Raw genomic sequence first — 14621 nt, 5'->3', positions numbered from 1 at the left:
CCACCAAAATCCCAAAAAACACACTCGAATGTGATGACCATTGGTCACATCCCCTCCAGTTACCTCGATAATTTCCATAATTGAGCAACTACACACCACAAGCAGATTAAAGAAATCGCATAGTTCATTCTCTAAGGACAAACAAAATTGTCTTACAAAATCAGAAAAATCACCAATAATTGTCTCATAATTTAGAATCAAGTTCCATAGGTTTCTTTTGCCTTTAGTAGCCCTTCAAAAATCAAAACAAACAGCAAGAAGACAGTTTAACTGTCCCCAGAATCTGCTTTAGTAGTTTGTACCTAAGACCTAGATGCAAATAAAAGATCGTAAAATATGCCAACAGGCAGATCAACTCTCAGTTTGCTCCCTCAGCCTCCGAATGGTACTCCTGACAGTTACAGCACTAGCAGTGCTGTTTAAGTAACACATAATTAGTGCAAGTTCTAGGAGGAATTATAAAAGAAATTTTTAAAAAGAACCATGAGGATAGTTACTTCAAAGTATAGGCTCCGCCTGCTTTTACTTTGCCACAATCCTTGCAGCCCCAGATCCCTACAGCTTTCCTCTTCACTGCATACTGCAACAATCAAAGGTTCTTGGAAGGTAAGTCCCTCAAAATAAAATGAAAACAAGATATAAATAGGGAAAAGAAGACTATTATTAAATATACTTCACTGCATACTTTCCACAAAATTCACAGAAGTATTTGCTATGCTGACTAACCTCCATCTTCTTAATCTGCTTACGCAGACTAGCTCCATAACGGGTACCTGAAATCAGAAGCAAAATAGGTGCTTCAGGAATTCTTCAGAGCAAGGATGATCTGAACTTGGGGTTAAACAAAAACTATAAACACACAAACACACATAAATAATATGTGCAAAATATACACAATTTTTAAAATTACTTCAAAACTCTTCAACCAGTGTTGAGCGCAAACATATTGAATTGCGCATATAGCTCAAAATTTTCCATACATATACATATACACACACAAACTAGAACTTTTATTGCACTAACTGAAATGCCACATGCTTTTAATTAATTCATGAACCTATGCCATCTATAAAGACAATAACATTCTGAACCTCGAGAGTCTATCATCATCCTTGGTGAAGCACTCAAACATTTACATATTATTGCATGAGGCTTTTAGGTAACAATTGAAAGAGAACATTCTGTTAGAACTTTATTTTTTTTTAGTGAAGAATTGGCTACTTATGAGACAAGTAAGAACCTCAACAAAGTAAGAATCTTCATCATCCAATCAAAATTTGAAATTAACAATTAAATTTCTCACTGCAGTGTACAACAATCTAAATGCATGATGACTGAGGTAAACATACATTCCCTGCAGATGGAAATATCTGATTTGACAACATTTCTTGGCACTTACCATATTTCCCAACAATACCAGCCTTCTTTGTTCGCTTAGTCTGCACCAAAAAACAAACAAATCAATATAAAATTTTTCATCTATTATCATAATAGTACCACCTGAAAATAGAGAAAATGAGAACAAACTAACATAGGGGAATTCAAATCGGGAAAATCTGCATCCATTCTTCATAAGTCAATCACAAATATCAAATTCTTTTAAAACTAAATCAATCATAAAATATTTTTGGACTAAATCTGATACAAAGATATGATGCACTGATGCCATACTCAGCATACAAGACATTGGAGTCAAGTGACTTCAGGTGTCCAACAAAGACTCTGCACAGACACATGAAATCATTAATATAAATAAATATATAGATTTCCCCCTTTTGCACCTGTTTGCTCCTGATCATTTGGTTCCTTCCTCCCTTCCCTTAGCTTCAGTCATGTACATACTTTTATAGTTAAATTTATTTCTCATTAAACCTTTATGGAGAGGGTTTTGAATCAAATTTTATCTTTTATCTAGCGGGGAGAATGAATTTACAAGAATTATTTGTAATTATCCTTCCATAGGGAAAGGCCCCTTTCTCCCAATGGGTCTCTATGAGTGCAAGTTCTTGCTCTAAAATTAACTTTAAGAAATAAAACAACACAGGAACCTAAGTCAAATGTTTTTTTCCTCGACCTTCCTGCACTACTCTAGAGCAGTGGTAAACAACACTAAGACAGACAAAGGGATATAAGACCCCACTCCAGATCATCCACTTTTTCCTTCATTAGGACAGCCATTTTAGAACCCAAACTAGTACATTCATAGATTGAACAAGTGAGATAAGAGGGTCATAATAGAACCAGAAAAATGCATAAATCACCTAGTCATCCTTAATGTTCTTGAAGAGATACTACTCAGAAAAAGTGGGCAATGTTGTTTCACAGAAGATTGAAGTCAGAAATGGCTTAAAGCACCAAAACAATGGACAGGGCAACCGTATCATTTCACGTTTTAATACCCTTCTATAAGATATATAAAAGGCCCTAGTCCACCAATCAGGTCCTAGTACACAACCCCCCAAATCTATCATATATAGCTTTAACCACAGGATATATAACGTACAGAAAAGAAATCTCATGTTTGCTGCTTCAACTCAAGGGTACATCATAAAAGCCGCATTGATGTTATAATCAGCCTGTGAATTCTATTCAATGGAGTATAAGTCGAACTAAGTAATCTAAGCTCTGTTAGATACACAGGAAAATTTTCTTCATATTACTCACATTTTAAAAAAGTAAACAAGTTCAGATCACTCAAAGTTATCTATTAACCTTCTATCATAGGATTCAAGGAAAACAACTCCCCCACAACACAACCCCAGACTCCTCCCACAAAAAAATCAGGAAGAACATTACATTTTCGCTAACATTCTCTTTGTTTAGAAGGAAGATACTCCCAAAGAAGGCCCTCTCTAAGAAAAGAACCACATTCCAAATGCCAACCTCTAGAAGTAAATTTCCTCATAGCAGATATTAGTTTTGGATTTGGATGAATGGAGTCCTAATAAAAAACAAGTAAACTTTCCTACAAGATTTTCGGTAGTTCTGGTTGGAAACAAGAGGAGCTTAAACTTAATCCATAGACAGAAATAAAGCCTAATAGAAAAACGAGGGATGCTACAAATTCCGGACAAACTCCCCGATCTCCTTCCCCGGAAAGGAATAGTTAATAAATTCTCTCAGATTGTACAAAAATCATATGGCATGCAACTGAATCGGCCAGAGAAGCAAACTGGAGTGATTTTCCCATAGAAACCCGTCTAATTTTCTGGGACCAATTTTCCGTGGAAACAAACGGAGGTTATTCATACATAATAGCACAGAGAGGGAGAGAGAGAGCATACCATTTTGGAGGGCTTGGAGGGTCTCTACAGTTGTGATGGAGATGCCAAGGAAGAGCGGCTAAGAAGCAACTCTATATGCAATCGTGCAAACCCTAACCCTCTTTCCATTCCTTTTTTAAACCCTAGAAAATAGGCACATGGGCCGTGGGCTTCAGAGAATTGGCCCACATGAATTGGTAGGACATATGGGCTCAAACCTCTAGGCTGCCCCATTTATAAAAGCTACGTTAGTTTTATCAAAATTATTGTTTTTATTATTATTATTATTATTTCTACACATTAGACATGGCATGGCATTTAGATACAAGATACCATGTAAATTGAAAAGTCAATATGTGGCTTTTATTTTTTATTTTTTAATTTACATTTCTCATAAAATGTTCAAATATTAAGATGATTTGATGATCCAATTACAAAATTGTTTTATTATGAAATAATCCCTTTATTGTAAAGGTAATCCCTTCCAATAAACACCCTTTTATCTTTGGACTGATTTTCATACAAATTTTGAAAGAAAATGTCACTTTTATAAGAAAAATATGAGAGATATTTTTATTAAAAAATATGATTTTTTTTTTTTTCTTGTTTGCCGTTCAAAAATTGATTAAAGATTAAATTTATAAATTTGGAATTATTTCATCATTTTAATCCCATAAGGGTTGCCATTTGATAATATCATCCGTTGAGATTTTTAAGCAGGCTTAGAAACTAGTTCTCAAAAAAACAAATAAATAAATAAATAAAACATAAGATAAAAGTCTAATTAAAAATCTGAAATATTTTTAATTTATTTTCTATGTTTTCTAATATTTTCTAAAAATAATTTTTATTTATAATACTTTATTTTCAATAACTTTGTACATTTATAAAATTATTTTTCTAATCTAACTCAAAATAGAAATGAAAACAATTCAAAACAATTAAAATACATTTTTTAAAAATATCATGTTTTCAGAACAAGCTCTTAAAAAACCGTGTCAAAAAGAAATTTCGAAACAGTTTTCTATTTTTAAAAGCAATTCCCAAATAGACTTGAAAGCTTCCCACCTGGGTTCAACTTCACATCTTGTGTATCCTGCTGAAAACATGGGAAACTTATGGCCATGTTTGATAATGTCATGTCTGAAACTACATGTTTTTCAAAGTATTCAAAAACAGTTCAAATGAATCATGCTGCCGGTGATACATGGACTGGCTAGGGTAGGCAGGCGCAAAATGCCCTGGAGCCATTTCTCTAAAGTCCCAAACAGCAGGCACAAAATTTCCAAAATGGAGATTGATGGTCCTCAGAAGTCAGAACAGACTCTTCATACAAACTGAACCCCCTTCTTTTTCATAACCAAGGGCATTAAATTCATTGAGATGGCCTAGAGTACACTCCTTGATCATAGTCAATGCAAACCATAGCCCAACACCAACTCGAGGAGTGCAACAAAGTAAATGCAAATAAATAAATAAATCGACAAATGAATAAATAAAAGCTAGAAATTAGTCCTGATAAGCAGATAACGACTGTTTAATATAAATGACCTTTGCTCTATGACTTTGCCATCATATTTCTGAACCAAAAGAATGTCAGTACTATAATTGGGGTCAGCATATTTACTTCCAGGACAATTTGGAAACTTTCTCCTTCAAAAAGGTGGAAGAAGCTAGAAAAGAAAAGACCTAAAAGGTATGGACTTTGTAGCTTTACAGTAAAATCAAATGAACAGAAACCTTATGTAAACAAAAAATTGAAGCTACCTAATGTCCATCATATGCTAAAAGCTTTACAAAACTCTATGAGGATAAAAAAATATTTACCAGATATAGGAGAAGCATTGGCCAGATATCAAAAACAACCATACCCTCAACAGATCTAAAGAATCTTCTTCAATATCAGAGATGGCAATGGGAATGGCTCAAAAAATCTGCATGGCAGAGACAAAAAAGTAGGGAATTAAAAGTTGCAGAAAAAACTTTGAATCCATTAAGATCATGGCCTAGTTAATTAGAAATTGCAATACATGCAGGTCAGAGTAATAAATCCATACTTGCTTCATATTATAAAGCTTGAACGCTAAAAATCATATGATATGAAGAGAACAGTTTCAGATATGAAGAATGTATAAAACCCAACCTAGAAATTTAGCTGCAAGGAAATCAATCCTCACTGATGAAGTTGAGAGGCTTGAACTCTCAGTATGTTTATCATGCTGCCCATTACTTGATCACATCCTTTTTTACCACCAGCCAGACAGGAAGGGAGTGGAGGAGATGTTGAGCAGTCCATCATAAAATGATTCAATCATAGGTTTATGAGTTTATACAATACAAGTCCTTTAAGCTTTTTTTGGTTTCTAAATAATAAATGAGAGTACAAGAGAGAAGGATTTGAATACAGTTAATATTTCACCCATCTTCTGGCTGCTCTTAGCCCTCCTCCACCCATATTTCAAAACCTTTTGTTAAGCAATGGATGCTTCTGGCTTGCCGGAAGGGAGATTGGGAATGGCTATCTAAGTCCTTTTGCATGTTCGTGCATTTGGGTTGGTAAATCCTTCCCAACTTGAATATCATATTCCCTAAGGATTTGTTCCCATTCATACAGAAGATTAAAAATGGTGCACATGACCATTTTGTTTTAGTTAAACAGACATGTGCAACCCCAAATATCTTAAAATGTAAATGATGAGTATATCCAGTAAGTTTGTGTCTTAGTAATAAAGAAAGCAGGCATATCTAAAAGTCAATTCCTAAGGAGTCTACACTAAGCTAGAAGCAGAGTTGAAGCAACAGGCAAACTACAAATATCTTAAAATGTAAATGATGAGTATATCCAGTAAGTTTGTGTCTTAGTAATAAAGAAAGCAGGCATATCTAAAAGTCAATTCCTAAGGAGTCTACACTAAGCTAGAAGCAGAGTTGAAGCAACAGGCAAACTACAAGATATTTCATTCTTATTAATGGAACACCATTTTTGACTTGCATTCCCATCTACTAGAGGTGCCATGTGAACTCTTTTTTTTTTTGGATGTCCGGGCCAGCTTACGCGCACCTTGACTAATCCCACGGAGCCCTGAAGTTAACGACCGGGTAAACCTCCAGTGGCCCTGAGGAGACTCGAACTGGTGACCATTGGGGAGCAAACCCAAGGCCGGACCAACTGAGCTACCCCTCAGGGTTATGTAAACTCATATCCAAGTAACAAAATACAATTTTTGACTCACAATCCCATTTACCAAATGCAACCAGTGATCTCCCAGAAGTCTCCTTGCCTAAGCTAATTGATCTCTAAAAATCATGATGGGACAGGGTTTTAAACCAGTTCACTTTTTCCCTCTTCTCCCTTCTCTCAGTCTCCTCTCTACCTATGTTCCATATAATTGACTTTGTGATAGAACCACATCCTACTGCAGAACAGCATTACATGTGGGCACAAAGCTTACTGATAAACTTAAATATAATAAGACCAATTATATATAGCTTGAGTTCTGAAGATAACTGTTATAGCATATCTGCTATACCACTATACCATAGGCAACACATTTGTCTATATATTTAAATTCAATGAATAGAAACAAAGATGGTCCAAGTTTCCAGCTGGGAGAGACATTAAGAGTTCGTTTGAGAGTGATTTTGATAGGGTTAAAAGCACTTCCTAATGCTTGCAAGTCCTTCTAAAAATCAGGAAAATCACTCAAAGTGATTCCTAGATAATCACTCAGTATGTGATTCTTCCAACAATTACATTTTTGTTATATAATATATTACCAAAAACACTACCAAAGCATGCTTTTTTTTAAATTTATATCCAAATACTATAACGGAAGCACTACTAACAAAAGCACTACATATAAAAGTTCTTTCACAAGAATCACTCCCATATAGGAAAACCATAAAACACAAACATTTAGATCATCAGATCTCAAAGACATCTACAAGTAATCAAGGATGATGATCATCATCACAAGTCATAAGGAGTTGATCGTTGCCAGACAACATCCATAAGGAGGAACAGAATTGGTGACATGTCCCAATTCTCGGCACAGCCCTGAATTGTGGAATTTGTTTTACTAAAATTCAGACTACATAATCAACCATATATAAAAGAGATAAAAATAAATAAATGCTTCATCATAAAGAACTGCTTAATAGTTAGGAAATATACCATTCTGTGTTACTCCATGAAGAAAACTGTCAGGATCAAGGACCACCAAACTTTTTGAACGAATGAAACAGTCCGTGAGGATACCATTGGCCACTACTAATACGTTTACTAGATATCCACCAAACCAAAAGTTTCAATTAAATTTGATTCTTTTGGTTGGTTTATTATCTTATCAAACATATCTTTCAACTTGTTGTGCTGGACCATCTCTTCCAAAATTTTATCTTCTGAAACTGTGGATGAAATTTTGTTCCCAGCACTAGTCTTGTCCTTAGAAGAAAACACCAACTCAGATAGTCGGTCTTTCTTAGCTTGTCGACAGTACTTCTCCTCTTCCATTGTCCCTGATGTAAGCAGATGGTATATGTACACCACTTTTCTCTGCCCAAGCCTGTATGCCCTGCTAATAGCTTGTCTTTCCACTGATGGATTCCAAACAACGTCAAGCAAAATGACCCTAGAAGCACCAACCAGGCTGATCCCTTCAGAGCAAGCCTTTGTTGATGCAAGTAATACCCTTACTTGGCTGGCTGGATCGTTGAAAGTATTAATTGAGGACTGGCGCTGCTTTACATCACGCTGTCCATCCATGTACAACACCTCCTTTCCCACAATCCAATGGAAATGATGTTTAAGTTGGTCCATTAAATAGGTCAACGGATCTAAAAATTGACTGAAGACCAAAACCTTCTCATTCATGGTCTCACTAAACCTGATAAATGCCATCAGGAATTTTGTTTTGACACCAATATCAGGATTCAATTTAAGCTTTTCTAACTTAGTCTGGTCAAAAAACAGTTTTCTTTCATCAGAGGGCAACAGCGAGGGATGTACAGATATCAAGGACACTAAATACCCCAGTTCAAGTGGGTTCTTTTTTTCTCGAATGCTTTCAAGGAGCCTCCTCTGCAAATCAGATGGTTGTAAAACAACAACGGAGTCCTTCAACCCTGGAAGATTTTCTTGAAGTATTGTGCCTTTGTGTATATGAACAAAGGGTTCGATCATGGCTCTTAGTTCCTCTACTTTATCATCGGCAATTTTGCCAATGGAACTGGTCAATAAATCCCATTTCCCTCTTGCTACATTACTTTTCCTCCCACGCTTACCACGAAAGCCTCCATACTGTTCAACAGCGATCCTGTCAGCAAACTTCGGTCTCACCAAGCAGAGTGTATTATAAAGCTCCTTAAAATTATTCTGGAAAGGAGTTCCTGAGAGGATGATGCGCCTTTCTGTGTCAATTTTTGACAAAGCCTTCCAGATAAGACTTTGTTCATTGCGAGGTGTGTGCCCCTCATCAAGCACTAAAAGACCAGGAAGCTCGAGGAGGATTTTTCTTACCTGCACTTTAGTGTAATCCTGTACTTTAATTTTCTTATTTTCTTGGTCAGCAAGAACTCGTTCTCCAGCAAGTTTTTCAAATAGTGTGTAGCTGATCCCCAGGATGCTTCGATCCTTTTTCCATGAATACAACTTTACCATACGAATAGATTTTGCACTTTGTCCCTGATGGCTAATCCTCCTCAGAAAATTCAAAGCAGTTATATTTTCCTTTCCAGAGTACTCTAGCTTGTTCAGATTATGAAATGGAATATCAACATTCCATTTCTTGAATTCTTCTTCCCATGTAAGGAGCATGGTGCGAGGAGCAATGATGACTGGCCTGCATGCAGGATAAAGCTCCATGTATGTCTGGAGAAAGACTATGGTTAAACGGGTCTTTCCTGTACCAGGAGCATGCGATATAATGCAGCCACTGCCACCATCAGAAAAGGATGATCTTTTCAACTCATCAAGGTAAATGCCTCCAGCCACATTCTTCCAAATGAATTCAAAACCTTCACATTGATGTCTGTACATACTATTTCTAATACCAGGAATAATGTCCCAAACCGTGCCTTCAGGATGAAGGCCATGATCAGAACCAGACTGAGAACCACAACCAGGTTTCTGGAACTGAAGCTCATCAAAAATGGAGTTACAGTCCACTTCTTCTGCATTCCCCTTCTCTGATCTGCCCCAAGGATTTCTACTCTTTAGCATGCACAAACAGAAGTAAAACAGAGTCATATATTTGAGGTTGAACAGATATTAAAATTTTGAATGCAAGAAACAGGAATAGTAGGCACAGAATGACTTATCAGCTAATACTTTTTATTATGAAAACTAACATACTCAATTCAAGAAGACCTCACCTCAGCTTTGGAATTGTCCAAGATATTGTAAAAGTAACAGTAGAATGTACACAGATCAATTGGGTACAAGAACAAAGACCGGACCCTTTCACACAGGCTGGAAATACCTAGCATACTCCAATTATGGGCTGACCACTAGTAACCCATGCACACAAGATAAAACTAGACAAGAAATCAGGGCAAGTGCTTTCCAACTTCAACCTTCTACGCAGCTTGATTAACAATAGCATTATATCATCTCATATTTCTTATAATTAGGCTTTGAATTCGGTTATTGCATCATAATCAAACCCTCCAAAATCTAATGGAATTTAATGACATTAGAAAAATCTCAGAGCTTATTAAATAGTACTTATTGTATAAGCAAATAAGAAGATTGATCAACTTACAAACGATGGTAAGATGTACTTGATCTCCAGTTGAACAAAAGAACAAAAACTGCATGTCATTCCAATTTGTTCATCAAGAACAAGCTGATGATTCCCTTGATGACAAAGGACAGCTTGATCAATTTCAACCTCTGCAGATACAAAGTCCTCTTCGCCATCCTGTAGGACACCATAATGACCTTAAATTTCAAGAGGATAGATGGAAACAATAAATCAGTTTTGAAGGGCCAAGTGGAGCTAGACCTCTTTCAAAGAAAATTGAAAAAACAAATAGCAAAACAAAGAGAAACATGTAAGTAGCTAAGAAACAAAAAGACAAGTCACAACTTATCAATAGAGAGGAATAACATGTCCTACAAAAGTTGCATGACAATGAAATAATATCTTAATTGCATGTCATGTTATCGACAAATAAAAAAATAAAACAATCCTCTCTCTCAGTCTCTGTAAGCAAATTCTGAGCATAAATTTTTGTATTTAATGTTTTAGAAGGCCGCTAATACTAGCAATTAGAAACCTTAAATTCAAAAAAAAAACTCCAATTTGTAAAATTTGAATCCAATGCAACTAGAAAAGAGGAACACTTGGGATAAAAAATCCAACCCTATATAAGATTGGATTAGGCCCTTAGGGTTGTGTTAAGAATTGCGCAACCAAATCTGAATCAATCCTAGTACATGCATATCAAATATGTTACCATTTTTTATTTTACATACATTTTTATATCATATCACCATATCTCCTTGTGTCAAATTTTAATGCTTTAATTAAAAACCATACAAAAATCTAAATCTGTAACAGATTACTGATAACCTCTGACATTTAAGAAAGGTAAGTTGTTCATTCTACTTTTGCCACATATGCTCCAGATTTTGAAATGATGAGATGCATATATACAAAACATCCAGTTGTAGAACTACAAAGCAGAAATAGACCTTGCTTCCAGTTGTTACAATTGAGATTTGGAAAAAAAAAAAAAAAGTTAAACTAATTTCGATTGTTCATTCTAAAACGAAACATATTAATTACAAGTTCTATGATTTTTTTTTCCACACGTTTTTCCTTTTTTTTTTTTTTTTTTTTTTTTTGCTAAATAGTATCATACCTTGAACCTGCTCATCCCCACCCCAACCCATTGCCAATTCATTCAGGCCTCAAGATTAGCTTTAAATTATTCTCTGTAATTATTTCAACTCAAATACACACACACACACACGCGTTATTTTGTAAACCACACTTCTAACCTTTGGATGATTTATGGGCAACATAACTAAGGTTTTAATGGGTGCAAAGCACATAATTTGTAACAAAGAAATAAAAATCACTTATGTAAACAGAACAACCAGACCTTTGGTTGAAAACCTTTCGATATAAGATGCGATTGGATTCAACTAGGGTTGAACTCCAAACTACACCAATCACCTAAACTAAAGAGCCACAATTGCCTCAAATCTACTTAAATTGAACAAAATGTCAAGTTACCAGCTTTTCCTACAAACTTGAAATACTAAGGAATTGATCAATAATGGATATCAATCTAACACAGTTTCTCATGTAACGGACCAACTTTCACGTCAAGGGGAAAACAATAGATCAAGGATAAACAAACAGGGGAAAATACAGAAGGAGAGGCTCCAATTGGACACTTTAGAACTTAAAACTCTCATAACATGTTAAACCACCAGTTGTCCCTAAAGCTTAGGCCGTTAAGGAAGGGGTCAAATAATGGATATCATCAAGTTAATAGATAGCTATAAAACTAGAAAATGACTGTGTCACATGGTAGCATGCCTATGTTAACTTTCACGGGCTTTATTCGTATGAACTAAAAAATTGTCTTCCCATAATTATATCCAATCTATAAATCGAGAATTCCTACCTCAAAAGGCAAAGCATGTTCTAATCTATCTTAGTAAAGAAAATTATAATATAACTAATGGAATTGCCATTTGCCACAATAATATCCATTCTAGGCTTGGGACTCTAAGATTGACTCAAAATCAAAGGGAATAGATGAAGTGAAAGGATCAGATATCTAATCAAGCGAACTTTTTTATGCCAAGAAGCAAAAACTGAAGAGGCAGATTATTTAGTTCAACTGACTGGTAACTATTTTGAATTGAAATTTTTAGTGGGAAGATGAAATGTACACCTGATCCATGAGGAGTTTCTAATACCAAACTCATATAACCCAACTCATTTGCATGAAATGACAGAGATGAATGTATAAAAGTAAAGTGTATGAATAAAATTACAAAGCCAACCTACCACATTAGTTTCCTTGGAGCCGATTTCAGCCGATCTAAGAACAAAATCAAACTCAGCCCAAAGTTGATTCATTCCTATCTCGGGTTGGGACTTCCCCAATGGTATTGACTCATCCACTCCAAACTTGAATTTTAACGGAAGCTCCGTAAAAGCAGGCTCTGTCTCTTCGATGGAATCACTGCCTCTAGGAGAAACCAGTTCTTCCAGAAGCCCGCTATTCTTTGCCCAAATGGAATCCACAAGAATCTTCAAAGCATCGCAATGTTTCAGTGCACGGATTCGCTTTCTCTTGGTGTGTTTCCCTAACTCCCCTTTATCTTTTCTACCAATAGTTTTTGGGAATTCAGCATGCCCAGATGAGGAATCACGCCCCTCCTCCTCCTCCTCCTCTTCTTCCTCCTCTTCCTCCCATTCCTCCTCACCCTCACCATCACCATCACCCTCACCCTGACCCTCATCAACATCAACACAAAATGGATGACTGGAAGTTCCAAGTTCCACTTTCTTTTTCCCTAATTTTGAAGCTTGATTTCCTCTTTCGTCTCTGTCAATGGTAGGATCCACTATATAGTCATCATCATCATCATCATCCTCCTCCTCCTCGTAGTCAGAGGCCTCTGAGTCATCTGAAATGGAAACTACATCAGTAACATCCTCGCCACTGTTTTCCCCGCCATTCTTCTTCCTACCACTATTCTTTCTATCACTATTCTTCCCATCTGACTCAGCAACAAATTTCTGTACAGAATCAAAAACCCCCGCCTCACCCAAAAACTCAACACCATCGTCATTGTGACTCCCACTACTCGACACACCCGCATTCCTCTTCTTCTCCTCATACAACCTCCTGTAGACTAGGGCTTCCTGAAGCCGCGTCCTTTTCGCTACCGGCGAAGAGAAATCCATACTCTTCCGCCAAAGTTTCCGTCTTTCCCAGTCTACAACATCAAACAATACACGTATCACCAACAAATTCGAATTCAAACTCATAAAAGAAAACCCAAACCAAGATAAATAAACACACCCATTTACGCAAAAATAAAAATAAAAATAATAAAAAAGAAAGAACAAAAAAACATAAAGCAAAACCCGCCTCGCCTGCAAGAACACAGCAACAAGCGAGAGACAACGGACAACTTCAGAGAGAGAAAGAGGAGTAGACAGAGAACGGAAGAGGAGTGAGACTGAAAGCCGAGAATGGCAAAAGGGCGCGAAACCAATTGCATGCAAGCCGAATAAGGCAGTGGAATCGCCGTTTCGTGGGTAGACAACTGACCACTTTCCAGTGGCGCTTGCTTCTGTGGGGACTCTTTTCCTTTCAATCATCACTATTATTATTTTTATTATAATTCAATGCTTTTATTTATTTATTCCTTTGATTTTGAAACTTACATCTCATTTTCACTTTCACGATTTGGGAAGCAAATCAAGTCCGGACTCCCGTACTAGCGATCATGCCGAAACCTTTTCAAGATAAGGAAAGTTTTGATTTTCTTCTTTATTGCCATCATTAACAAAATAAAATAAAATAATTAATTATTAATAAAATAAAAACTTTGAAAGAGTTTTTATTGAAAAATAAATAAAAATATTTATGTATTTATAATTCCTACAAAAGCAAGAAAAATTAAGAATGAAACATTATAAAAATCCAATATTGTTATCAAGGACTGATAAAATTATTTAGAGATAAATTATTACTATGAGGGATCTTTAATTTAGGGTATCACATTTAAATATAAAATAAAATAAAAAACTTAAAAGTGAGATGAAATATAAAAAATAATTAAATATAAAGATTATAAGGGACTAATATATAAATATAAATATAAAGATTATAAAAAATATAAATATTTTTATATAAAAAATATAAAACTATAAGGGACTAATATATATATATATATATATTACTATTGAAAAATGAAATTAAATTTTGGGTTATTTGATTAAAAGGTTAAACGAAAACCCAATTTTTGAAATTTAACTTTCTTGTTCTTTTTTTATCTCATTTTGACAAAAATGTCTTCATTATTTTCTTATAAACATAATCGTTTATTTGAAAACTTATATGTAAATACTTGAAATGATAAAGGGTATTTTATGTCAAAATATGTGACTTTTCAAAAAAAAAATAAAACATGAGAATAGTTAAATTCACAATTTGAGAATTATTTTGTCCATTTTAATCAAATATTTTTAAAATTTTAGCATATCTTTTATCTTAATACATGTTATAAATATAAATAAGTAAATAAATAATTAGAATTAAAAAATTATTTTTAAAATAATATTTTATAAAATTTAATTAAGAGAAAATGAATTATAATCA

The 14621-nt window shown here is 35.0% G+C and overlaps 2 protein-coding genes across 2 annotated transcripts; both read right to left on the bottom strand.

Moving 5' to 3' along the window:
- Positions 1 to 102: 102 nt before the first annotated feature.
- Positions 103 to 3387, bottom strand: LOC117926594 (60S ribosomal protein L37a). The gene is made up of 5 exons (XM_034845747.1): positions 3285 to 3387; positions 1400 to 1439; positions 674 to 773; positions 498 to 569; positions 103 to 415 (listed from the first exon to the last, which is right to left on the bottom strand). Exons 1-5 carry the CDS (start codon positions 3285 to 3287, stop codon positions 352 to 354), a joined length of 279 nt encoding a protein of 92 aa, XP_034701638.1. The 5' UTR covers positions 3288 to 3387; the 3' UTR covers positions 103 to 351.
- A 1412-nt stretch (positions 3388 to 4799) lies between these two features.
- LOC117930446 (SNF2 domain-containing protein CLASSY 3-like) lies at positions 4800 to 13320 on the bottom strand. Its single transcript, XM_034851108.1, has 5 exons — positions 13317 to 13320; positions 12293 to 13230; positions 10025 to 10183; positions 7438 to 9474; positions 4800 to 5197 (listed from the first exon to the last, which is right to left on the bottom strand). Exons 1-4 carry the CDS (start codon positions 13318 to 13320, stop codon positions 7546 to 7548), a joined length of 3030 nt encoding a protein of 1009 aa, XP_034706999.1. The 3' UTR covers positions 4800 to 5197; positions 7438 to 7545.
- Positions 13321 to 14621: the final 1301 nt, after the last annotated feature.

The sequence above is a fragment of the Vitis riparia genome, chromosome 2, assembly GCF_004353265.1.
Source record: "Vitis riparia cultivar Riparia Gloire de Montpellier isolate 1030 chromosome 2, EGFV_Vit.rip_1.0, whole genome shotgun sequence".
NCBI classification, from domain to species: Eukaryota; Viridiplantae; Streptophyta; class Magnoliopsida; order Vitales; family Vitaceae; genus Vitis; species Vitis riparia.
This window is presented reverse-complemented; position numbering and strand designations above follow the sequence as displayed.